At 34.7% G+C, this 27,162-nt stretch overlaps 2 protein-coding genes across 2 annotated transcripts in view; one reads left to right on the top strand and one right to left on the bottom strand.

Annotated features, from left to right (window-relative positions):
• Positions 1 to 635: 635 nt before the first annotated feature.
• PARPBP (PARP1 binding protein) overlaps positions 636 to 27,162 on the bottom strand; it is a 47,094-nt gene continuing 20,567 nt past the window's right edge. Inside the window, exons 7-11 of the mRNA XM_071551073.1 lie at positions 23,659 to 23,842; positions 20,320 to 20,498; positions 16,158 to 16,239; positions 5,548 to 5,689; positions 636 to 4,920 (exon numbers count right to left, since the gene is read on the bottom strand). Of these exons, the coding sequence (XP_071407174.1) occupies positions 4,586 to 4,920; positions 5,548 to 5,689; positions 16,158 to 16,239; positions 20,320 to 20,498; positions 23,659 to 23,842 (922 nt within the window). The 3' untranslated portion in view covers positions 636 to 4,585. The remainder of the gene's footprint in view (positions 4,921 to 5,547; positions 5,690 to 16,157; positions 16,240 to 20,319; positions 20,499 to 23,658; positions 23,843 to 27,162) is intronic.
• PMCH (pro-melanin concentrating hormone) lies at positions 3,006 to 4,030 on the top strand. Its single transcript, XM_071550054.1, has 2 exons — positions 3,006 to 3,254; positions 3,764 to 4,030. The coding sequence occupies exons 1-2, from the start codon at positions 3,006 to 3,008 to the stop codon at positions 4,028 to 4,030; spliced, it is 516 nt and encodes a 171-aa protein (XP_071406155.1).

Raw genomic sequence — 27,162 nt, forward strand, 5'->3', positions numbered from 1 at the left:
ATGTGGAGATCCACAGAGTAGGAGAGATCCACCTTCAGCCTGTGGAAAATCCCAGGATGGAGCAGGTGGATTCCTGAGAGGCTGTGACCCCATGGGAAGCCCATGCCAGAGCAGAACCTCTTGGGTCTGCGGAGAGAGGAGCCCTCACTAGAGCAGGTTTGCTGACAGGACTTGTGACCCTGACTAGGGAACCACATTGGAGCAGTCTGTTCCCAAAGGATTGCACCTCATGGAAGGGATCCACGGTGGAGCAGTTCATGAAGAACTGCAGCCCATGGTGTCACGTGAAAGGGAGGAGGGAGACAGAAATACAAACATTTCTAGTCTTTACTGTATTAATAAAAGTTATTAGCTGTAAGCATCCTCGGAGTAATCAAAGCTTTATGAACCCAGCACTGCCTGCTGGACTCTGGACAGAACACAGACTGGAAAGATTTTTGACTCCCCTATGAGGACCACACTTAAGCCAGGGAGAAATTATTAGCAATAAGCACTTCTAGACAATCAGAGCCTTATGTCCCCAACACTGTCTATCGAACTGCTGGACAGCACACAGGTTAGAAGGGTTTATGACCTCTAATATGAGGCCACACTTAAGCCAGAAAAGAACTTTTCCCACAACCGCTCCCGAAATAACATTTATTCATACAAGTATGTGACAGTAATTGTGGGTTCCGCTTTGCTGGTGATAACGTTCAGCTGCAAGATTGTATTTAATTGATAATAAAAGACCCCAAAAGAAACCAGCACAAAACACATTTTACAGAGACAAACACACTAAACTCAAGTTACAATACAGCAATGTATTCCAGTTTCACAACAGAGAGAAACTAGCAATAAAGAACTACTAACTAAAAACACGGCCACCTAAAACACTTATCTAGACACTCTCTCAATAACATAGGACAATAAAATATCTTGCACACCACTCTCTCTGTAACACAAAACAAAAAGAAAGAACAGAGCTGCTTTTTATCAACACCCATGTTGTAAAAGAAACTGCACATTGAAAGTAAAGCAAGTCACTGTAGTTGCAAAACAGAGCTGGTCTTATAAAGTAAGAATAGCAAAAAGCAATAACCAATATTAAGCAGCAAAGTGTAAAGCAAGTTACTGTTATGAGTATTAAGGCAGCAAAACAGTCAGTAAAGGATATGCTTATAAAGGAAGAATCAAAGTATCTGGTAGCATAAGATGTAAGATAGAATGTATAAAGGAATAAGCTTTGTAAGAAAGTAAAGTAAAGAAAGTGAAGTATAGAAAAATAGAATGCATATGGTCTTCTCACCCCTACATTGTTCCAGGAGGTAGGAGGAGACAGGATAAGCTGCAGTAGTTACCCTCACAGAGACACTGGCATTTCTCCCTCTCTGCTGGAGTTTAAACTCCACGCTTTTATACCTTTTTTTCTTTCATGTGGTTTTGTGACTAATAGTCAATCTATTGGGGGGGTGATGCAGACGCCTGAGGCGAGGTGGCTTCTAGAGTGGTTACTGAAGATATTGCAAAGGAGGCCACGTCATTCCTTAAACAACACTCCACCCTATGTTAATCTTATCAGTTTGAAAGCCTTTGTCCTCTGCTTGGAGCATCCCTCCAGGGGGCTGAGGCGTCTCCCTCAACCCATCAGGGCTTATCAGGGACCATCACCCCACACACGGGAAGGGGAAGTTTGTGGAAGACTGTCTTCCATGGGATGGACTCCGTGCTGGAGCAGGGGAAGAATCTGAGGAGACCTACCCCATAGAGAGGCAGAGACAATCTTTGACTAATTGACCAAAACCACCTGTCTTGGGTTGAGCTAGAAAAATGCCAACTGTCCAACACAGAGTCAGATGCTCTGCCTGGACAGGATTAAATGCACTTTCCTCATGTGGAGAAAAGTTGGTACACCAAAAATGTTTCTTAGTCAAAATCTGCTTTGTACCGTAAGACGTATTTTGTCATGAAACTTCCTATCAAGTAACTTTGGCAAGGTAGACACTTCTCCAGGAAGTTACCAGTGACCAGTGCTCAATTTCCTAGGGGTTTGCCTTGAATAGCAGGATGTTTTGTTCCCTGAACTAAGCTAAATGATGAAACAAATATAGATTACTAGTCAAGAGGCACACAGCCACTGAAGAGGTGGTCAGTAGCACTGGCATTAAGAGATTAGCTAAATTTCAGCTGTCCCCATTTGCTTTCCAGATAAGGAAAAAAAAAACCAACAACCACCCCCAGCAACGCTATATGGAAACTTCTATATTTCCCTCCACAAGGTAATAGATACATTTCAGATTTTTTAAATGAAAAAGTGAAGTTTACTTTTCTTTCTATGTTCTTAGCAAGCAATCAAGTATTGACTATTTTATATTTGTAGCTGAGAAAGGTCCACTTTCAGTAAGGAAATGCAGACAAAGTTATTTAGGTATTAATAAATATTTCTAGAAATTAACTCAGAATAATGCAACCTGAAATAAGGGACATCAAAACACAAAATAATTATTTCAGGTCTAACACTGTAGGAGTTTATGCTATCATTAAATTTCAAGATTTTCAGCTCCTTAGGGAATGAAGTTTTGATCAAAAGCTATGATAGATCGCACTTTTACAACAGTCTTCCTTACTTGAGTAGATTAGTTCCTTTTCTTATATTGTCTTAACTGGATGTAAAGCTTTAAAACAACACACATGGACATCACATTTTCTGTGACCTTTGTTATACTGCTCCATCCAAAAGAACTAATCTGCGCTGTTCTGAAAACACACAAAGAAACAAATTCTCCATGATAAAGAAATGGTTTCGTTCTAAACAACAGACAGGATTAGAAGGATTATAAAAAAGATTACGTGTTAATATGAGTCATTTTAAAAGGGTGAACTCATCACCCATTGAAGTAGTTTCCATTCAACCTGTAAAATATATAAAGTGGACACAAATGGAGAACATATTAGTTTACAACTGGAAAAGCTTTCTTAAAATTTGAGAACTGCTGAACTTCCATGCAAGTGTTAAATAACTAAAAATGTGTATCTCATCATTCATGCTAATTCTCTCTCTCTATCTTTTTTCTCAAGGTTTTCTACCTTCAGTTTCAAAATCTCTGCAAGAGGTAGAAGATGAAAATATGTTGCTAACCACATTAAATCTTGGAAAAACTCTTCGAAACAGAGATAAAATTATGAACAGAGGAGCTATACCTTTGCTGAAGCATTACAAGACTGAAGACAGCATTTTTTTCAATGAAAAGAATGATGAAAACATGAAGCTTTTGGTGAGTTCAGTTTTAAGTTTTGGCTTCAATATAAAATGGAAATTTATTTATACTCCTTTAAAAATAGTTCTAAGCAATAATTCAAATCAATATTTCAAAACAATAATCTGGTAAATATACAACAATATCAGTTTAACAGTTTAACAGACTATAGTCAAGAAAAAATTTTCAACTGTAAATATCTATTTCCAAGATTTTAAATGTGTAACTTGGACAGTCAAATTAATCTGATTTTTTCAGGACTGTATGCAGCCAAAGCCTATATTTATGTTTGATTCAGCATGTGTCTATATGCAGCAACAGGTTTTTAACTTCACCAAACATGAGGCTCATTTTTCATTATGTTCTTTACCATTAAACCATTTTGGCCAAAGATGTAATGCAGGTCATTATCTTTAACATGATCTTGAAACATAAAATAGTTGAACTGCAAAGTATAAAGTATAAAATGCGAACACAACTGACTTTAAATACAGATAAACCACTACTCTTGTTTTCCCTCAAAACAGGACACAGGTTTCGGGCACGATTTCTTAAATCGTGTTAGGCCAATCAACTTAGGTAGAAAACAACTACCTTATCTTGCACTGAAGGGAGCCATGGCTTTTCCAGCTGATACTGAAATTCGAAATATTGAGTCAATACAGGAAAGAGAGACGACAGATGAAGAAAATTCAGCTAAATTCCCTATAGGAAGAAGAGACTTTGAAAGTAAATATATTTTATTTTACATAACAAATAATTTCATTCTGGTAAAATATATTGCAATGTCATAAAGCAATTTGATAAAGGTTCATTTAGAAACTCCATGTCTGTTGTGATTTGGTGCACAGGGGAGGGAGCACTTGGTAAATTAATATTTCCAAAGGCCACAAGAATTTTATTCTTTGAAAATTTAACCTTCTTTTCTATTTTCTGCTGTAGTCCTCAGGTGTATGCTGGGAAGAGTCTATCGACCTTGTTGGCAAGCATGAAAACTACTGATCTGCACCACTGTCTTAGAAGATTAAACATTTTATTCAGAATTTAATGTGATTTGAAGTTAGTATGTTTCAGTGTGGCTATACATACACATCGAAAAAATACTTTCCCATTGCATTGTAGAGGGATGCATAATTCATTAGCAAAAAGAACATACTGTAATGACTAACAATGTATTCCTATTATAAAATAAAAGACTTCAGCATAATCAAGACTTGTAATAAGTTGTCTAATATTACACACAAGCTACTTTCAAATATATGAGTAGGAAAGGAAGAAATTAATTAATTCCACCCTTTTTCTGAAAAATGTTACACCTGTCAATGTACCATGTATGGCAAAACAAAAACCTACATTCTAAAAAATTGAGTTAATTTTGCCTGACCAGCAATCAACTTATTCTTACTTGAAGTTTTGGTCTGTTTTCTTTTTCCACCAAATTTGCTGTCCAGTTCCTTCTGAGAGTTGTTTGAAGTCTTGAGTCTTTTAGCATTTTTTTGCAAAGATGGTTCACTTTCCTTGTCACAGATTATTTTGTCATTATTCAGATCCATCTGTTCATTCTTGGAGTTCTTGTTCCTTGGCTGACAACTCAGCTTTCCCATTTCTGTATAACTTCTAGTCTGGTGAAGACTTTCAGAAATGGTTCCAAGCACTGGTACATCAAGACATGAATTTGTACCTTCTGTCATGTAAGAATATAAAAAAAAAAATGTGAAGAAATAAAAAGTTACCTGGGAATATATATCCTTTTTCTGTCAAGACTGCCATGTATTTTTTTAATCAAAACTAATGTGCAATCAATAAAACAAAGCTATGCTGGCCATTGCAATTACATTTGATGTGTGTTCATAATGCCAATTTAAAATGACATTGCTCAAAAACACATAATAGCAACTAACTTGGGGAAATGGATTTATAACTTTAAAATACTGGAAAAGAGGCTTAAAGGGTGTAGAAATTTTATGTATGATATAATTTGTAGTGGAGTAAAACAAATTTTCTCCTCTTTCAATGCCAAAAATACAAATTTCACTTAGCCTACTTTTGTAATATATGAACAAACTTTATATATATGTAACATATAATATTTGTCTACCTCAAGAGAGCACCGACACAATTTTTTCAAACATTCATATTTTCAAAGCATTAGCATTACAATTTTAATGTAAAGAGATTTAACCAATCATAGCATTAGACATTTCTCTATTTTTCATGCAGATAGCTATGCTTGAGTTCTACTGAAAGCTTTTTGGATAACATTTGAAATATTAGCTATCACATTTACTTATTTACTCCTACCACAGCTTACCTGTGCCATATCCAGCTTTTAAAAGTGGCTTTGGTGCAGGATGTTTGCAGGTTGGAATTTCAAGGGAATGCTGGCCACTCATTTCACTCAAATCCTTTTTATATGTACATGCAAACTGGGATTTAATTGAAGATTGCTTCATCTGCAAATAGCAATCTCCTATTAGCTTTAATTATTTACAAAAGTAAAAGACAACATCTGCAAGATTAGTAAAATAATAAGCTTTCCCATTCTTTTCACATAAAATATCAGAAAATGAGTATGTTCACACTGAAAAAAAATTGATTCATTTACAAAGTTAAGGACTTTCAAGAATACTCGTATTATACTATTAAAAGTCCTGGAATCATTCAAAAAAATTTTTTTCATCTCTTTCAGAAAGTTACACATTAACTCTTAGAGCTTCAGCTTAAGGCTTTCTGACTTAAGCCAGCCCCTTCTTTTGATAAGCTGGAGATTCTACTGTTTGGAGTAGGTGTCATTGCTACTACAGTCAATTTTCATCCTTCTACAGGTGATCATCTTCGAGATGTCAGTTCACAAATGCCATGCATAGCATGAGTCTCTCCACCCTAACCAATATATACATAGAGGAAAGCCTAACAAAAAAGTAATGATAGGTAATATAAACTAAGCTTCACTATACATATACCTAAAAGTGGAATATAAAGTATTATTTCAGATTTCCCATTTACTCACAAAATAAAGCCATTTCAATGTTGAATGCCAATGTCTCACTCCACATTTGTCAGAATATACCCATGTAGCCTAAGCTGCAAGAAATCTACAGTACTGAAGAACCCTACTGTATTATCTGGTTCTGCATCCTCATCTCCACCTCCTGGTCTTGGAATCAGGGAGCCTAGTCTCATGGCACAAATAAATAAAAATATTTGTTTCAAATATAAAAAAATAAATAATTTTTTTCAGTATATCCATATACAATGGGATTAGCAGTTACAGGTCAAACTTCCTCAGCTTACACTTAAGTCACAGCTTCACATCAGCTTGGAGTGTTTTCTGTACAATTGATCATAAATACTATAGATTCTGCAAGACAAAATCTGCCCTCATTTCCATACTGGATCATACAAATTACATTGAAAGATATGGCACAGAGCAGATAATTACAATATATTAGGATTTCTAGTTCATAGTTTTATTACAACAGCACAGGTGACTTCAAAATTATCAGAGCTGAGCAGGTGCTACAGTACAAATAGCAGCAAAAAAAACAAGCAAGAAACATTGCTACAAATAAATGTTGCTGCATAACTAGAGAGCAGGAGTACTTTGTTAAATAAGAGATTTATAGCCACTTTTTTGATTAAAAAGATTGCATTATGCAAGTCTACTTTCCCTCTTAACACAAGCATGATTAAAATTCACAGTTCAGATTTGACCCATAGAGATATCATTTTCTTCCAAGTCAAATTCTCAGATTTAGACAGAAGAAAATAATGTTCCCAGAAGCCTCCTTTCACAAAGTGCTTCATCTACAAAATTCAGTAACAATTTATTCCACTTTCATCAGATACTGCTTTCATGCATATAAGCTAACAGACTTGAGCTTATTACTGAGATGCAATCTAATTATCTCTTCATGATACTGCTCTTGGCCAGGTGAACACATTGAGTCTATTTGGAAGAAATATCCCATTCATTTACAGAAAAATAGTTGTTCTTTCAGATTAAATTTGTCTGTACATACATAGCTTTACTTTAAATCCCAGTATTTCCTTTAAGAGTTAAAAAGACCCAGTTTTCCCCGTTGTCCATGATTCCCAAACTGCAATTTATCTGTGCCAGATAACAGACTGGGAAAGAAAAGCAGATTTAACAGAGTGAACCAGCCAGCCTGACCCTCAACAATTCAAATAATTTTTAAGTGTTAATATGCTCTGTACTTAAAACATTTACCAAAAAAAGACTATATACATAGATATTTACAAGGGTTTGCATTCTTTAAGACTATGCCTCAGTTCACTGACTCTAAGTAGTATCATAGAATATCCTGAATTGGAAGGATCATTGATTCCAGCTCCTGGCCCTGCACAGGACAGCCCCATGAATTGCACCATATGCCTGAGATTTTTGTCCAAACACTTCATGAACTCTGTCAACCTTGGTGCTGTGACCACTTCACTGGGGAGCCTGTTCCAGTGCCTAACCAGCACCGAGGTGAAGAATTTTTTCCTGATATCCAACCTGACCCTCCAGAAAAGTTTCATGTCATTCCCTCACATTCTATCACTGGTTGCCAGAGAGAAGAGATCAGTGCCTGCCCCTCCACTTAACCTTGTGAGGAAGCTGTACGTGTCATTGTTGATATATACAGACTGTAGAGTGTATATGTCATTAATTTATACTCTTTTCAGAAAGTGTTTTGAAGAACAGAGCAGCTGCCTAGTCTAAACTTAACCAACATCCTATTGTACAATTACAATATTAAGATTACAAAGATTTACATTTCCTTTAGGCTTAAAGTAACTTTGATATGAATGAAACACATTTTCCTGTATTTGATGTGTTTCTGAAAAACTTCATCTTGGTCCTTTAAAAGTTCCTCAATTCTCAATTGTTGTTCAGCAAACAATACACATCAAAAATTATGCAACAATAACTTGCACAGATTTCTATCACATACTTGTATTGCAAGAGGCAAATAAGCTACAATTTGTGCTAAGGTGATTAGTCTATAATAAATATAGCATGAAGAACACCAAATATGAGAAGGAAAGCCTGGGAGTTGCCATTCCATAACAATAAATCCAGTTATTTTTTAACAAACATCAGGATTTTTTTTACCATTCCCTTCTGACACTTCACTCATTCAGTTTGCAAGGATAGAATATGTGGAGTCAAAGGACAGAAGTCAGGCTCATATGCTGAAAACCTTGCAGTATAAGCCCTTCTGAGTTTCAATTTCACTGAACTTTGAAAAATATGCCTCAAAACTTCACTCTATATTGCATCACAAACCAATTAGTCATTTGCAAACAGTACATGAAGCTCTACAAAATCAGACTGTTGATGCTAATTCTATTCTAGCAGGTATATATTAAGAGTGTAAGACAAAATTTGTTGAAGCAGTCAAATTTTCTAACCGGTCTAGGAATGCATACTCAGCGATAAAAAGAACATTGGGCAAGGTAGCAATAAGCAAATTTTAAAAGCCTGAAGGCAGCACAAAGGAGTACACAAGTCTAGTACTAAATTAGGAAACAGAGCTTCACTGGAATGTTTTTTTACAAGAAAGATCAACCTAAAACTTGATTGAAGCACACATAATGAAGACAGTGAACAGCTTTAAAAAGTTCTGGAATAAAATAGAAAAAAGCTCTTAGAGCTCTTTTATATAAAATTCCTTTAAATCCATTGCTTTAAGAGCACCACCCCAATGACCCACATCTGGGAAAGAAAAACTATTGGGAGATCAGTTTGCTAATTGAGTAGCTGCACCCAAATGCATGCATACTATCCCCTCTCCTCACAAGCAAGTGGGATGTTGTTGTTATCCCCACACAAAGAAAGAAATTCTGCTGCATTTCAGAAAAAAAAAGGGTTCACTGTTACTATTGCTCAGCTGGAAGAAAGTATGATAGAATTTAAGACAGTGCTTCAGCACAAGTAGGTCAATTGGGAGTCCTAATGAGTAGATAAAGCAGGACATTCTCTCACTTGTAACTAGAAAAATTTCAATTGTTTGAGATTCCCATATAAAACATTCATTTTATATGAAATATTAATGGTGCATGCTCTATTTATTTCTGAAATTTAAGATTATAATCTAGTCAAGATCTCCTTCCAGCATCTGCATACAGACAGTACAGCCAATATTTAGTCACTAAGAATGTTGAGATTTGGTTTTTATACACTGGAATGGCATAATAGAATTTGAAAACCTGCATCAGTAACAACAAACACATGTTTTTATTTTCTAGCCAAACAACGAGAGTACTATTTGGAAGAGAAAAAGAGATAAAAAGAAATTTTATTTTCTCCACCCTTACCCTTGTCCTTTTAGAAAAAAAACATTCAAGGTAAGTTGAAAGAGAAAGTTGAAAAAGGAAAGAGGGAGCAAAGGGAAGAGCAACAAAATAATAAATGGTATCATTGCTAAACCAAGGCATCATGTTATTTAAACACAAAAAATATCCTGAATAGTTCAGGTAATAGCAAGTTTTAATTGTACTGAAACTATAAATTTTTTTTATATGACATTGTACCAGCCTCTTGCTATGCCGAAATAACCTGCTACTGTTTTGAGAACATAAACCTCAAATCACCTCATTATTGGATCTCACAAGTACTCAAAACTCACAGCTCTGGATTCTAAATAAAGTAGTTTAGGGGTCTTGTAGAAATAAGACTGGTATTTTCTACATAGATGTGGTTTATCAACTGATACCAAGTCTTTCTTCAGATGCTGTGCTGAACATAACCTTTTCCTGCCCTTCTCTCCTCTGCTAAACTACTAGTCACTTTAGTGTTCTGCATAACTGTATTCCTCTTAGGAAATAAATATGCTACAATAGACAAGACCACTATCTGAGGAAGATTGTTTTCTACATTACTATGAATTTTCTGTTCACAATTATAGTGGGCATACTTATATAAAGAAAAAACTCTTGATAACTTCCTCGTGACAGTTTTCCAAGTCATAGTTTATTTGTACTGGAATCACAACTAGGCAAAACAATTCTTTCAAGTAACAGCATTCAGAGAACTAAGCAATGAAAAATAAGAGCAGTGCATGAAGCTAGATATTAAGTCATTTTATAGAGACATGAGAAGTCACATGAGAAAGGCAGACAGGGAATTTTTGCTTTCTGGAGCTTTTTTCTTGGAAGGATTTCTATACACAGTAAAATTACAATGAACTTCAAGCATGCCAAGATTTGTTAGAGTTCTTAAGCCACAAATTCTTTTTAGAACTAAAACTGAAGTTATGTTCCCAGTTATGTTCCCAAGTGGAGGGAAATAGTGCCTCATATAGGAAAGGTTGTCTCCGGTTACATGAAGAAAAAACCACTCCAAACTACTGAAAATCCTTGCAGCTGTTTCAGGGTAAGTGTGTTAACTGTGCAGTAGGATTTCTAAAACAATATATCAAAAGGCCAAAACAACCTTAAGTTTACAAAAAAAGGTCTGTTACTCTCTCATATATTGCATGCTCACAGCCTAACAACTTTTGCCCTTCCCTTCTTAACTCCTCAAGTTCTCAGTTTCATCTGATACCATTAGTTCAGGAATAGTATTTTACCTACAACTTCAAAGTCTCATTCATATTTTGCAGTGCAGAAGAAAGATGAAAATCTTATCATGCAATGTTTTTGTTGTCCCAAATTGCCCTTTGACCTAAACAAAGAAGGTTATTGTAACAGTCTGTCCATTCTTCCTCTCACACCACCAAGAAGGACATAATAACCCCATTGAAATCAACAAATGTGGAGTATTTACACATTTCGTAAAACAGAAGTATGACTCAAAGAAGCAGACATAAGGCTGGATGCCTTTTCATAGAAATCAATTCTCCCCTGTCCACTTAAGCTTTCTGTAAAGCAGAAAGGAGTGATAAGGACAGCTGACAAGAGACATAACTCAATAGATGTTCTACAGACTTTTCTGGATGAAAGTCTCCTTCTACAAAGTACCATTCACCAGAAGACACTTCACTCTAAACAACAGATAAACTTGAAACTAAATTGTCTCTCAAAGGAATACAGAGCTTATTATTATTCTTACCTTTTTCTGCTAGAGGAAATGAAACAAAGCAACGTGCTTGCTCCTCAGACTTCTTTCTCCCCAAGGAGTAAGAGCAACAGCTTTGCTTCCTAATAAATGCCATTATAGTTAGGCGATCTTTCTGTGTTTCTTCCAGTATTTAATGAGGATTGAAAGATAAAAATATTTCTTTGTCACTAACTGTTGCCAGGCATTTGTTTTGGCACAATGGAAATATCCACAGATTTTATTTTTTTTTAACACCAATTCTAGTTCATAACTACATGTTTATCTTATCCACTGTCCATATTTTCAGATACTAAAACACATACACATGATGATGCACCCACCTTAGGTCTAAATATTATCAATCTGCATTCCTCCACAGAATTCTACAGAAGTTGAGACATGACTTCCTCTTAAGGAAAGACAAGGCATAACAATTTTTTATCACTATTTTTTATTTAAATGTTTTTCTTTTTACTTTCTAGATTTTCCTAAATTTCTCTATTCAACACATACATATAGATGCGACTCAGCAAACAAGCAAAGTGATCGCCACTACTGTGTTTTTCTTTCCTTCTCAAATATCATAGAAAAGGAGATTTTTACGGGACATGTTCCAAAGAGAGATCTTGATTTATATTACAGACTAACCATCTAACACCTACCAGAGGTAGCATGGTAAAAAGGTCCTTAGGGCAATCTTTTGGAACTAAAGCTACCATCACACATACAGCGATCGAAACTTCTCTGTAGAATCACAGATACTGAGAAGAAACATCATACTACTATTGTCTTACTCAAAAATCAATTGTCTGGTGTCTCTTCTGAATCAATTGCTAACCTGAGTGCACTTTGCATAACAAAATTTATAACTCTGAATTTTACAAGCAACCTGTACACATTTCAAGATGGCTGCATGGAATAATAATGAAGACTGATCCGTGGTGCATGAAGGTGGTAAATATTGCTACAGAACTTGAGATCTACGGTCACAGACAAGGAATTCTTTGTGCTATGTGCTGTACAGCAAGGACAGAACAAAATTTATTTCTACCAAGAGACGATACAATCCAAGACAAGAAATATATGGATTCACAGAGAAAGGAACTGAAATTAGTCATTGTAATGGGCCTCCATCTCAACACAATGTACTACTAAGGTTTGGGGAGAGTTTGATTTAAAGGTACAGAAAAAGGGTTTAAAGGACTATAATGAGTTCTGCAGATCACTATAAGAAATCTCTTCAGCCACAAGAAACAGTATAAAAGACAAGTAAAAGGGCTCATCCGAAAATTAACAAATGAACAATCAAGACTGGTATTGCAGGCTGAATGTAAGCAAGAACGTTTACCTCAAAGTAGCAAATCAGAATTAATCAATGAATTTGGACGGGTTCAAACAAGTAGTTTCTTTGTACCACAACATAAAGGAACAGACTGAGATGCAAAGAATAGAATGGCATCTAATATCTAATCACTTTGATTATAACTATTTGTGTGGTAATCTTAGGGAAGAAAAGTGAGCCAAAGCTGCAACTATAAAGTCCAAGAAAAATATACAGCAGCACCAAAAACGCACAGCACAGCAGCACCAAAAAGTAACATCAGCATTTAATAAATTACAGTTGAGTAGAGATACAGAAAAACATATTCCAGCAGTGTCATGGAGTGGAAATACACCATGTACAATACCATCTTCAGTTAAATATACCAGGAAAAACAGACATACCACCTCAAGATCAAGAGCTGGGTATCCACAAGATGGTACAGAATTAACAAAAGGTGTCAGTTTTGACACAAAGGACACTTAGGTCAGTTATACTTCTGTGAACTTTGATAGCTGAACTTTTGTTTGTAGATATATTCAGCCAAAAAGAAGGTACAGAAAGAGAAAAGAAGTGAAAGACAGGGACCTAAAAGTGTCTATGTATAAAAGGGAAGGAGTAGAAACATGCAAAAGAAAGTGTAGAAATAGTTAGAAAGGTAGAAAGAAAAAATCCAGAAAGAGACAAAATGAAAAATCAACTTTTCAAGAAAGAAAGCAGGATTTTATGTGAAAGGATGGATATCAAATATGAATGGCAGAGAACTATCTGAATTTTAGTTACAAAAGTCATTAATTGTTTGGCAACAGCCATTTTAGCTGACTGGAAGGAGAAGCAAAACTAAGGTGAGCGTAGGAATACCAGAAAAATAATTCCATAATTCACAGGAATATAGTATAGATTAGATGGCAATGTTTAGCCAATACATAAAAAAAGAGAATTTCAAACAATATGAAACACTCAGACATCTTATCTTGGGTAAGAGGACCTATGCTGATACATAACTGAGGAATATTTACACTCTGACCTGCATGATTTTTATTTTCCCTTTTTTAAATGGAAAAACATCTTGAGACATTTGGCCTCAGTTCCATGCTGTACGTGGTCTCACTGGTCCAATAGCATGCAGTGGAAGAAAGCCATAAAGAAGACAGATTGTGATTACTTGAGGCAGTTGAGCAGCCTCAATGTTTCTCTAAGATATAAGCTGCACAGCCCCAAGCAGCTATACAGTTCAACATGTTAATCATGTTACCAGCCACATTGCTAAAGTGTGTAAGTATATATGGCCAGACTTCGCGAATGAAGATTTGGGAAGGGCTCTCTCCACGTTGGTGTGCCCTTCCAGCCTATGCAGTGGATTTTTTAGAACTGGCCCCACCATTTAAATCCTGAGGTTCATCTGCCACGGCCGAGCGAGCTTGGACAGTGACAGTGAAGTCCTCGGGACTGTCACAGTACCCAGTACTAACCAGGGCTGACCCTGCTGAGCATCCGAGATGTGATGTGATGGGATGGCAGGGAGACATTGAACTGCCAGGGGATGGTCCCAATGAGACTCGAGCTCAGGTCCTTGGGATTCTGAGTCAGGAGTGCTCTTCATTACACCACAGGACCATTCTACATTGCTAAAGTAGGAGAAGAGAATTCACCATCACAGGTTTAATATAGAAAAGATAACACTAAGCAACCTTTACAATCTTCTAAAATGCCAAAGAAAGTCTAAGAGTGTGAAGCACAGACTTTAGACCTGTTACTTGTTCTCTTTGAGTTTTGGCTTTCATAAGACAAAAGGTAATTTATATTTCAATATAGTCTTCATCAATTATATTAGGCATCTGGTGACTATCAAAATCAGTTCTATAAGTTGACTGAAAGATCTCAAAAATTATTGGATAAAACCAGATGTTTCCTTCTATTTTGCTACAGGTACTTTCTATTTCATCAATCACAGTAAAGGAAGACTAGGACAAGTATTGAATTAACAATGATAAGAGTCACAGAACCCTTATCAAAGTCAGGCACCACTAAAGCAGAGCAGAAGACTGTCATGATGAACTTTCGCAAGCAATTGCTGCTCCTGAAGTAGAACTCACTCAAGTATTCAGAGAACTCTGAAAGAACTATTTCCACAGAGATCAGACAAGCTAATCTGGTAATTTTAAATTAACAAAATTTTTTCCAAAAAAGTAAAAATAGGTTAATAATATGAATCAGTCTCTAGACTCACATTTTTGATTGCTTCTGTTAAAAACCTTGTGTTTCCAGCAAATGTCTCAAATGCAACAAGTACTTTTAGACTACAATTTTTGCACTTTGATATTGAACACAGCTATTCATGCATCCAATTACAAAGCCTCTATTTAGATAAGAAAATTATTTATTTCAACATTTTATGCTAACAACACATTTTTGCCATTTGATAAGTGAAATGTAATTTAAATTTATTGTTTATATAAAATTAATATAAACAAGTTCTTTATCAACATCAAAATTTCCTAATTTGCCTGTGGGGTTTAAACTAAATTTCACTATAATTAGTGTATGTGTCCAAAATGCCCACCATCCAACCAATCCCAAAAAAAGCACTCAGAATGGAGTTGGAGCATATTTAAAATGAATGCTGGAAATACCAACAATGCTTTTTGTTCTAATTAATTTTAAAGTCTTTCTACTTCTTAGACATGTACTATTGTGATCAAGTTTACCTCATGTCTAGTGACAGAAAGATGTTTTACACTGTTCTGGAACTAATTCTGATGGCTTAAAACACCCCTTAATATACTAATTAGGCTTGTGCTGTAACACATCGTCAGTTTGTAAAAAAATATTATGTCACTACTTCTATTTCACTCTCCATTGAAATAATGTGGAAGACAAGCTCTGCCTCCTGCATAGTCACAACATGCAAGTTTGGCAATTTTGAGGAAAAAAGATTATGTAAAATGCACCACACTGGAAGACTGCAATTTTTGCAAACATTGAAGTTGTTCTTTCAAATAGTGCCACTCACAATAGCAATATATTCTTGTAATGTTCCATTTCATCTACAAAACAGCAAAAATTAGCATCTTTATTTTATTGTTCTCAAAGTAATGTTATAGAAATGTCCTCAGATTGGCACAAATAAAAAGCAGCAAACGAAAAAAGGCAATGGAGAAATCATTAGAACACTTTTACAATGCCCGTATTGTCAGAACTGAAATCAGGTGTCTGTGTTGAGTTTTATCTCTGTTTTAAGATAGCTTGTTTTATTTCTATGGTCCTGAAATACACAGATGGGTAAATGAAGAGGTAAAGAGTAACCCAGTATATCTTCATTAAGAAATCTTCATTAGGAAATGCTTTTATGTTTAAAGCCTTTCTCTTCTGGAGTTTTAGATATTTCCATTCATATTACAATATGTTCAAGTTGGGCCAATTACCACAAGGTAATCACCATTATATTTCTTTAGCTGTGGAATGCATTTCAGCCAGGTATTTGAGTACTTTAACACTGTTATTTTCATTTTATCACTCTTATTTCAGTTGCATAGCAATTTCTATACAGTACCTTAATTACTTTTTGCTCCATAGATTTCTGAACACGTTGTCTAAGGGGTTTTGGAGAAGATCCACTGGGTTGTGCTGGAGATCTATATTAAAATGAAATAAGAAGTATTTACAACATGTAAGCAATTAGTTAAGAAAAATTGTTACCCTACCAAGTTCCTCAGAAACAGGAAGGCAAGTATCTTATCTACCTTCCTAAGTAACCACATGTATTCTGACACCTGGAGAGCATAATGAAACCAAACCTACAGTTCTAATTTCTGATACCATTTTGCAGTATGTTGACAATATTGCAGCTCTGCAGCCACAGTATTATTATTTGTCATGCTGGTGATGAGTTTCCAAGCCACCATTCTACTTACACACCCTTCAATAGCATCTGGTTGATATTCCATATAATTTTCCTTATATTTACAGACTTTTCAACAGAAAGAGACAAAACATTCTCATGTTTTTTCATTGCAGTATATAAATAGTTACATCCATCAATGAAAATATTTGATGCATATCTAATGCAAAAAAATCTTGACGCATATAAAGGTGGATTTTTTGGTCTTGAAATAAGAACAAATCTGTGCATTTGTAAATAATCACTTTTCTGTTTAAGCTCATGGCAAACTAGTGTGCATATAAGGACAAGTTTTCCAACAATTACTCATTCTTTATTTATTTAGCTAATTTTATCCATTTTTTCCTAAATAAAGTTTGTTTTATTTATTTATAGTTGTCTGTGGTGAAGACTTTCTGTACTGCCTTGCAATGGTTCTGCCGTTTTAATTGTCAGTAGATGTAGCTTCATCATACTCATGTCTGTGCTATTGTTCTGGTTCATGAATCTTCTTTGCAACCCATGACAAAATTCTCAGCATCCCATTTTTTCTGACAACTGATGTTTCCTCAAGACAAACAACCAATTAAATCACTGCTTTTTAGTGCATAGATAGCTTAGTTTCTTGTCAGTGCCCACAGAACTGGGTTTCCAAGAGATTGTTTGTTTAGTATACCACATCAACATGAATATTCCTCAAAGTAAAGAAAAATTTTAAAAAAGCAAGAAAATAAATGAGCATGAAATAATTACTGGCTTTTACACTAGCAGGACAGAAAGATGATGGGAAGGATACAAAAACCAGCAGTAAACAAGAAGTTGCCTCAAATGCTGAATACCTGTTGAACTTGCAAAAACCAGAAAAAAAGAACCTTTATTGCAAACAGTTATGAAAATATTTAATCCATGATTATATAAAACTTAACTTTGAAACAAATAATTAATTACATCAGAATTACCTTACTTTCATTTCAATATCATGATTACATTCTTATATCTGCTTAAAAAACCCAATTTAAAATACTATGGTAAAAATAGCACTTCTGCCTTTCACACAGCTTCAAAAGGGAAATAAATAGCACGAGAATTTTATTTGAACTTCTATAATGATAGCTAAGAAGAATAATTCCAACAGATTGGAATGAGGTGCTTACAGAAGGAGAATATTTGATGGATATACTAAAGGGTAGATTAAGTAAGAAAAACTTCAGTTTGGTTTAGGATGTTCTAAAAAAAAGGGATGCATTGCAGGGCTTATATTTTCAGTTTCCAAATAAGCATTAATTTTCCAAATTACAATAAAAATATTTTTAATTAAAGGCAGCAAAATATTAAACAACAGAATATATGCTTCTCAGCTGTAGCTTTTTTCAGGGTTTCAGTGCAGAGAGACAAATCTACTCAATTAATCTATAAGCTTATTAAAACTTCCTAAAATGCTGACATTCTGAGAAAAAAGATGCTCTCATTTAATCTCACTCTTCACCTGCAAACTAACAGAGCTCTCTCCAGCCAGAGCCCAGACAAAACTACTCACAAATGTTAAATGTATTCTGGGATTCTTGAGTAATGAAATCTCTAGAAACAAAAATAAAAACTCACTGTGAAAAACCTCAAGACAATAACTACTATGTGATCAAAAAAAACAAACCAAAAAGTATCATATGAGGTGACCAAACATCTGATACACTAACTCAGATTAGCAAAAAGAATCTGAAAACTGTGGTGATGTCTACTACCAAAAATACTTCCACAGATACATTAAAATGTTCCAATAAAAGCTTGACAAAAAAGCTGTGAACACTCTTGATCAATTACTCGATACATATGCATTAACAAATAACATGTACTGTAGGGGCTGCACAGACACAAATCAGTGACACCTCACGCAATACATTCAGTGATGTATTGAAGGGCATTCAAAAAGCAAGTGGAACCTGACAGTTGCCAGATAAATAAAGAACACAAAGATTTCACAAAAATTGAGAATAGGTGTTTGTTTGCAAGCTTCATTCAGTTTTTTATTAATAATATAATTATTTAGGACCATAATTCAATACTTTGAAATTAATCCTATAATTGTATTTTTAAATTGAAACACATAGATAAATATTTTTTAAAAATTATACATTGGAACATAAAATCTAAATTAACCACAACGAACTACTAAGGAAAACATAAGAATTGTCTAGACTATGATATAAATTCCCATACAGCAGTACCTCCTTGCACCTACACCACAAAGATTGTAAATGAAACAGATGTCTTATCCTTTGGGGGAAAATTCAAAAAAATTAATTCAACTGAAAAATCAAGTGAGGTAAGTGAAACTAAAGCACTCAGTGGGCACTCTTCTTCACAAATAAATGGTTTAAAGCCTAAATAAATGAGTTAAAGTTATTTTAATTTAGAGAGTTGCTTAAAAAATATTCTAGCTCTGTATAGCAGTGTTTATTTCAGAAGAATTCATTAACCTGAACCTGAAGAAACGGAAAAAAAAGACTGAAATCAGGGTTATTTTAAGCTTATTCTATAATTAAATATGAATGTATAGCTACAGCTAACCACAGGTATTTTAGAAGTGAAAAGAATATTCCGTAGTATGTTGTTACAAACTGCCCTTTATATTAAAAATTATTATAGGTTTATTTAGAATTCTAAATAGTAAAAATTTCTTTTAAAGTTTTATTAGAATATGCTTCCTCCTTCAGTTTCATAAAAGAGATCAAAAAATAAATCTAATGGAACCCTTAAATTCTTCAACTTTTAGGATACTCCATCTTCCAGTTTAGGACCTATCACTGTTTTTCCTTGCTGTTATTCTCACAGCCTTGCATACTCTGATAGGGCTGTTATGCTAAGCTCAAACGAAAAATGACTGCCATCAGCAGTCCTAACTTTTCCTACCTTTTTCATTCTACCTCTTCTATGTCAGGGAACCCAAAAATGTGCATTGACAGAGCTTAATAACCAACTGGCCATTCAGCCGCTGCCCTGTTAAACAGATGCTCAAATCACTACTAATGACAACAAAAGCAGGGACAACCAATAAGGAGTTTGAGCAGGTCCTTATGACAACAATGTAGTTACCCTGGGCAAAATCACTATTGGGGAACCAGCCACTGTAGTGCAAAGGAATTTTGCATGGAAACCCTGGCTGCTGTACTTCTCAGCTGGCCACCAGGAAGAGTTGCCAGCTCTCCTCTCCTTCTTCTTTCGATTTCATTCTTCTCCAAAAAAAAGAATCAGATACAGACCCTACTAATAAAACTTTATGTATGTGAATTTGTTTCAGTCATCCATTGCACAATTGTACATGATTGGTGGAACAAGATATGAAAAACTATTTAACTGTTTAAAACAGTTTCTGTAAAATTACTATGCAGAAATAAAACATTTTATTACCCAAAACTCTCATGTGTCATACTTACACAAAGGAGGTATCTTCAAATTGAATATTAATCTAATTTGTCACTGGACAGACCATATTTGGTCTGGGGCATTCAAACTCAAGAGATGAGTATTTGGAATGTTTGTTGCAAAGGATATTCCTTCATGGGGTTTGTGCAGCCCAGAAATGTACCAGCTCAAAAAATCCATGTTACAAAAGTATCTTGAAGATAGAGAAAATGCAAATGAAGCAGCAGAATTTTTGAAAACTCAAGACTGTTCTAAAAATGCTTTCCCTTTACACCTCATCTCACAGCAGACTGTACTTTGGTCATTAGCCTTGTATAAGTAACATTGATAATTTGTTAGACAGTCAGTATTAGATCTTTAAAAGAAGCCAAACAAACTAGCACAACACAAACACAAAAAACCTTTTAATACTCACCTGAAGAGTGTTAAAACAGAGGTGATTCCAAACAAATTTAAGCTTTCATTGTCATATAAGAGATCTGCTTTGTTCTGTGTAGGAGGATGGACAGCTTCTTCATCCAGAAGAAGCAGTAAGACCTTTATAGTATCTCTGCCACAATATGCAGTGCCATGATTTATGGAATGCAATTTTGGCTGAAAGTAAATAAAAAGGAACATAAACCAGGAAAGGTGAACAAGAGATCAATAGTGCACCTCCAAAACCAACCCACATCAGCACAAGGTTTGAGAAGCCTCTCCTTCCTTTCTGCAGTAAACATTTATGGCGAACCTCTCCACGGGAAAGTTTTTCTCATCTCAAACAATTAGTAGAGTTTAGATCACTGTCAGCTACAAGTATACACTGATGAGCAGGTCAAGCAGAAAAATATACAAATCTGTGATGAAACTGGAGTACAAATTAACATACTATTTTCTGGTATACAAACAGGTTCTGGTGAAGTTCAACACCTCAGACTGAATCTGCTAAAGCAGTTGCTTAAAAGTTAAATTTCCATGAAGATTTGACAACAGAGGTACCTGGCACAGTTTTCTGTTGTTTGGAACAGGGTGAATTCCTCACGATTTTCCACAAGAATAAAGAATTCCTTAAAGAAAATAATAATCCACATCTGGAAGTGCTCAATGCAACAGTCAGCAGTACGGATGGAGAAATCCATAGCCACTATGGGACTATAAGAATTGCAAGTTTGCTATATTTTTCTTCAAAGGTACTAGGAATTCCATAGAGAAACTTAGGGCTTAAAACACAGCAGTAGTTTTTTAAAAACTATAGGCTTTCTTATTTGCTAATACACAGAAACATTGAATCCTCTGACTGCATTCTGAAGGACAAGACAAGCAGTGAACTGCCTTTATCTAATCAGTTAACTGCTTTTAAACACAGTTTTGAAAACACAAAATCTCTTTCTCTGTATTTGATTACATCAATTAGTGTATGTAGCTTTCAAGAAACCATAGCAACACAAGTCAATCAGCTTCTATAAGTTTTAATCAATAGTTAGAAATAGCAATTACAGAAATGGTTGTTACTTGGCTTTACAGAATTGGCCTATTTCAGTACTGTTTAATTTTATCAAAATTTATTCTGAACCTCTTCAGTTAGTTCATCACCACAACATAGATTTTTATTAAATCTCGTCTGTGTCATGGTAAATTTGTCTTAATGACGAAAGTACAGATTTAGCATCATCTTGACAGATTATACATAAAGGAAGAAATAATCTTTAAAAAACAACATAACCTCGTAATTACTAAAAAAACCCCTTCAGAAATCTCAAGTCATACAACAACAGTGTCGCAGTGAACTAAACAAGGACAAAAATCCTATTGTCCAAGGCACAATAAGAACTCCAGGTAAGACAACAATCCCAGTAAGAAAAAAAATCTTGTTTATAAGTAAGCTTAAAATCATTAATCAGATTTTTTTTTAAATAAAATAGTTGCTCAGTCTTTCAAGGGTATTGACCATTAGCAACTCTAGATTATTCTGGTTCATTCCAGAAACACCAGCCAGATACCATTTACAGTAGTAATTTTCTCAGGAAGAAATTAATCATAATTCCTATTAGTCACTTATACAGGCTTCAACACGTAGTGCTTCCTGCTACATAAAGTAATAACTTTTCCTGGAGCTCCAGATTCTTACAAAACAGATATTTGCAGGAAAACTGAGCAATGAGATGGAAGAAAACTGTCTCTGCCAGGAGAAAAGCAAATATTTTTCTAACAAAGTAACTCTTCTCAGGTACATTTTATGAGGAAGTAGCCTTCCCAGGAGATAGCAGAGGCATAATTTTCACCTCTATAGCTAAGATGATATTTTAAATTTGCACTCCAAGAAATTATTCAATCTCTTACATATGAAAAAATATAACATCCTATCAAAACCAGAACTTACTCTGAATACAGATTTTTTTCTGAAAAACTATAGTTCCCAGGTTTGGAGGTTTCTTTATTAAGTGAAAATCAAAACACAAAATACCCAAGCTCTATGTAAAACTCAGCACAAATCATTAATCTTTGCTATCCTGAGATCTTAATGGAACAATACAGATGCTTTTTATAGAGCTGAAACTAGTTTGGAAAACTTACAAGACTTTTCCAGTTTTGCTTTATTTTTTTCATTACAAATGGAAACCTACCACACCAAGCTCCACTAAAATATGCCATTTGATATCACTGTGTTAACATATGTCTCATCTCTGTGAATCATGTTTAAAAATAATCATTAAAATATAGATTCAGCACACAATCTTCACAGACTTCATTTACATCAAGAAAAAGAACTCCCCACACCAAAACCAAAATAACACAAACACTGCACTGACAGAGGCAAACAGTTTACACACACACTACAACTCATTCCTCCAAAATCACAAAAAAAAAAATTCCTCACACTTAACTATGCTCTCTACCTATGTTCAGTCCACATTCACACATACATTCGTGTCTATAAGTTTAAAAAATTTCCTATAAAAATTAACAACATTAGATATTTTATATATCAACAGTGTAAAACAAATTAATTAAAGCTGGTTGATGTTTTCTTCACAAAAAGATCATAATATAAACCTGCGTAGATTCAAATTACATAAGCCACAAATAGAAAGCCTGTGCTTTCTACACGTGACTTACAGAACTTTAAATATCCTGATTCCTTCAATGAAAATAAAATCATTAATAGTCTTATTAGTGTCTTGAAACATCAAAAGAGAAAAACTTATACATTAATTGTTTGAGATTTTATTTTTATTCCACTCCCACTCCATGTTTCACCATGTTTTAAATTTTTTTCATGTTTAATCTTCTTTTGAATGCCTTACCCTTAGAAATATGTCACGCTGAACTAATTAAAATCTGTGTATTTTAATCAAAAATTACTGATATATGTTTTCAAATCTTAATTCTACTTTCGTAAGATTCTTTTGTTTGGAAATTTGTTAGAGATTTACTGCTTTTAAACTAGTGGCAAACCCAGCACTCCTAAGTATCTACATGTATAATTAACTGTACAAACAAATTAAGTTTTGGAGAGTACTTTATTTACAATTTCGAGGTAAGAAATTTACTTTAAGCAAATCAGCTATTTGAAATCCACAGTGCAATCCTCTAGTATAAGTCTTTCAACAAGTTTAAAACCATAGTGTAGAGGAAATTACACTACTTTGTAGTCTTAGAAAAAGATTATACTCTATAGATAGTCCTTTAAAAATGAAAAAGAAACAAAACAATCAAAATACATTTGCTTTCTTATAAAGCTAAATAGTATAAAGAACAAAAGAAGTTCCATTACCCGTGTTGGACTGACTCCAGTAGTGCCAGCAGTCAAGATTTCCTGTTGTGAATTGATAATATTTTTAATCTTCAAATCCAAATCTTGTACAACTTCCTCTACTGCCTGACAGAAAGGATCCCCGTTGCTTCGGCCTTTTATCAAATGCATCTTCACTGTTGACAGAATTCGCCCCCCTGCGATTCTGAAAATAGGCACAGGGTCATCTCCACATTAATCTTGGCAACACTTTAGTATACCTATTAATGTTGGACATAGCCAGTCTTCACATTTAATCAAAGAGAACAGCTTTGATCTTTTAAATCAAACAGCAGTGTAGAAGTATTGTCCAACATAATAGTTTGCTCAAAAAAAAGAAGATTATAAGGAAAGGTAAAAAATTAATCATTTAGTAATACTCTGAGCTGCAACACAAAACTAACTTCCCCTTAAAAGTTCAAAGAAAAGTACTTCCTTCAAACCAACAGTTACTGTTTTGCCCATGAACTGTTCAGCATACACAGATTTTTTCACTTGAACATGCATTCCTGTTTAACACCCTATTGGATTTTTGAGTCTATAGTGCTCCGTCAAGGTGCTTCAAAATTCCAATCTGCTTTCGATTTTATTTAAACAGATAGTAATTAGACCACATGAACATCACTGTTTGCTATAAAGGCACACTCTATTAACCTCTTTCTTCAGCAAACCTGTCTTGATTAGTTAAGACTTTGTGAAAGACAGAATAAACTCCTTGAGTTAAATCTTAACAATTTTGTCCATTACCTACAGAAAACATCAAGTTTATTTTACCATTGCTTGAGCTTGGGCAAAGAAAGCATTACAAGAACCACTCAGGTCTCCTACATCATAATATATCTCTTCCAAAAAGCTTTTTTTTCTTTTCTTAGTTAGGTTTATAATCCAGATCAAAGCAGAAATGCAGCATGTTGAGTGCAACCTAACATCAGTCTATCTAGCTCAGACGCCATAAATTTAACCATATTATGGACCATACAAAACAACTCCATATTTATTCACAGACCTTGAACACTTGAGCTGCTATTGGCACCTACAATAGAATTTTTAGATACATTTATAATGCTGAAAACCACAGTTCTGTCAAAGCAATGGCTTTATTGCTCCAGGTCACACAGCCAAGGGTGTCACAGTGACTCATTTTTCAGCTTACTTGTTTCCTTCACGCTCCTTCTGACTTACCCTAGAAATTAACTTGTAAATTGAAAGAAAGGTATATTTTTTACACATTAAATTCTGAAGATGAATTTTAGCATTCTAGTTGGGAAAACCTGCATCCAATGAAACTCTGCACGACTACATTCATCTAAAACATAAAATAATTGGGCAGAACTAGGTAAGAATCAGAACTGAGTCAGAGGAAAAATGATTTGTTTATATTGTTTCCGGTTAAAATACATGCAGGGAACTGGGCTTGGGACTTTACGTTTTGGCTTATTCTGGCTAAACCAGACTCCTGTAAACAACTTAGAAAACCTGAAGCTAACATGCAATTTTTCTCTCTTTTTTTTTTGCTTTTTTCTGGGTAAAACCCAAGGATTTTCACACAATTCCCAACTTTAACTTTTACAGGTTAAAGACTATTCAATTCATATCATATTTGCAGGCTTCATTAAACAGAAAAACTTATGCTTTGCAGAGCCTTAAGCACAACCTATGCACTTGGCCAAAAGAAAAGTCACTATGTCAAGTCTCTCTGTACACTGATCAAGACCCATCCAGATCTTAGAAAGGATAGTTAAAAAAAAATTGCTATCGTGCCACTGCTCTAAAATCCAAGATTTAATCTAACCATAAAAGAATTAAAAGTGCAAAGGGAGGAAGAAAAATTCACTTCAAGATGTCAAGAGGTAAGAAGAGAGCACTGCTGAAGAAGAGTTCTGTTTCAGAGATGCACATAGGAATTATGGCCAAGTCTCTGGATGCTTCTTGCCAAACTCAGTCCTAAACTTACACTTTCCAAAATAAGATCCTCAACTGAGACAAGTATTGTATTAAATGAGGAGTATCTGTTCCATAAATACTGCACTGAACCCAAGACAAACATGCAGGTGAAGGGATTGACTGAAAATCCCTGTGAAAGCCAGGTGCAATTCTTTCTGTCTACAGATACTTTGAACTTATCTACATCTTTATCATTTCCACATATTCAACATATATATATATATATATATATATATACACATATTTATGTTGAAAGAAAAAGTATTATTATACAACTAGCACTGGGCACTAGCACAGATAATTAAGATAATCACTATTCCTCATTTGTCTCATCAGCTGAAAGGGGCCCAAAACTACCACCTTCCATTACACACTCTAAATTTACACTCTTACTATCCACAACAGCCACGACTGCCGGGTGGGTGGATGAGGGGAAACCATGGAATTGCACAATTAAAGACTATGTTAATGCATATATCCCAGGACACTGAACTAAGACTTCACTAGCAGCCGCTATGTGTTTAGTTCTACAATGTTCACTTAAATTTGTTTGGTTTTTTTTTTAATTAACACAATTATGAACATTTTAGATCAACGAACAGAAAGAAAAGTGTAACTTCTTCAGCTTTAACCAGCACTGAAAGAGCAGAGAGTCCAGGTGGGATTCAGCTTACCTGTCTTATATCTGGAGAAAAAACAGATGCCTGCATGTAGATAAAATGAACCATACGCTAAAAATTCCTTATTTTCACCAGTGTTTCTAAAGAGAGTTTGAAAAAAACAGTACAATGTAAAATGCTACCTGTTAACTGGGCATCGGACAAATCATATCTTCTGTCACTGATTCCTTCCTCTAAAACTATTCTCAGACCTTGTGCTCATTTAAACCTTTTTTGCCTTACATCATCTACATCCAGCCCTGTCTATTTCTACCTCCTTTTCCTTAGCACACCATCTTATCTGATGTAGAGGTAACTAATTTATAAGAAACTAATAGCATGCTTTGTATATTTGGTTCCTGCTGAGATTATCACTTAAACAAGCTCCTCTGCTTACCAAAAATCTAAATGACATCGGTGAGAGCTCTTCTTACAAAACTGAGGCCTCAGTATGAAAACTTAACATGATGAAGAGCACGTTTATTTATTTTCTAGAAAAACATCTTTTGTGGAAAAGACTAAAGTAGCATAAAAAAGAAAAACGAGTTGAGGATATGGACAAAAAAACCCGACAAAAAAGCAGAACAGACTCCTGAAGCCTATTCCAAGAACACAAAAGAATATACAAAGATTCTATTATAATACAGTCAACATTTTTCTTCATTCACTTCAACTACAGCAGAGGTAAAAAAACAGATGACGAATATATAGCTGTCTGACCTAGGTAGCAGGAACAAATGTCAGATCACTAACACCCAGTGACCACGGAGTGGGTGAAGATCACAGCCTTCTAAAAGATCTTATAAATCCGTAACAAAGAAAGAACTCGATAAGAACTGAACAGTTATCCAATCTTTTTAATTTAGAACTACAGAAAGAGAGC

Source organism: Pithys albifrons, chromosome 3 (assembly GCF_047495875.1).
Source record: "Pithys albifrons albifrons isolate INPA30051 chromosome 3, PitAlb_v1, whole genome shotgun sequence".
NCBI lineage: Eukaryota > Metazoa > Chordata > Aves > Passeriformes > Thamnophilidae > Pithys > Pithys albifrons.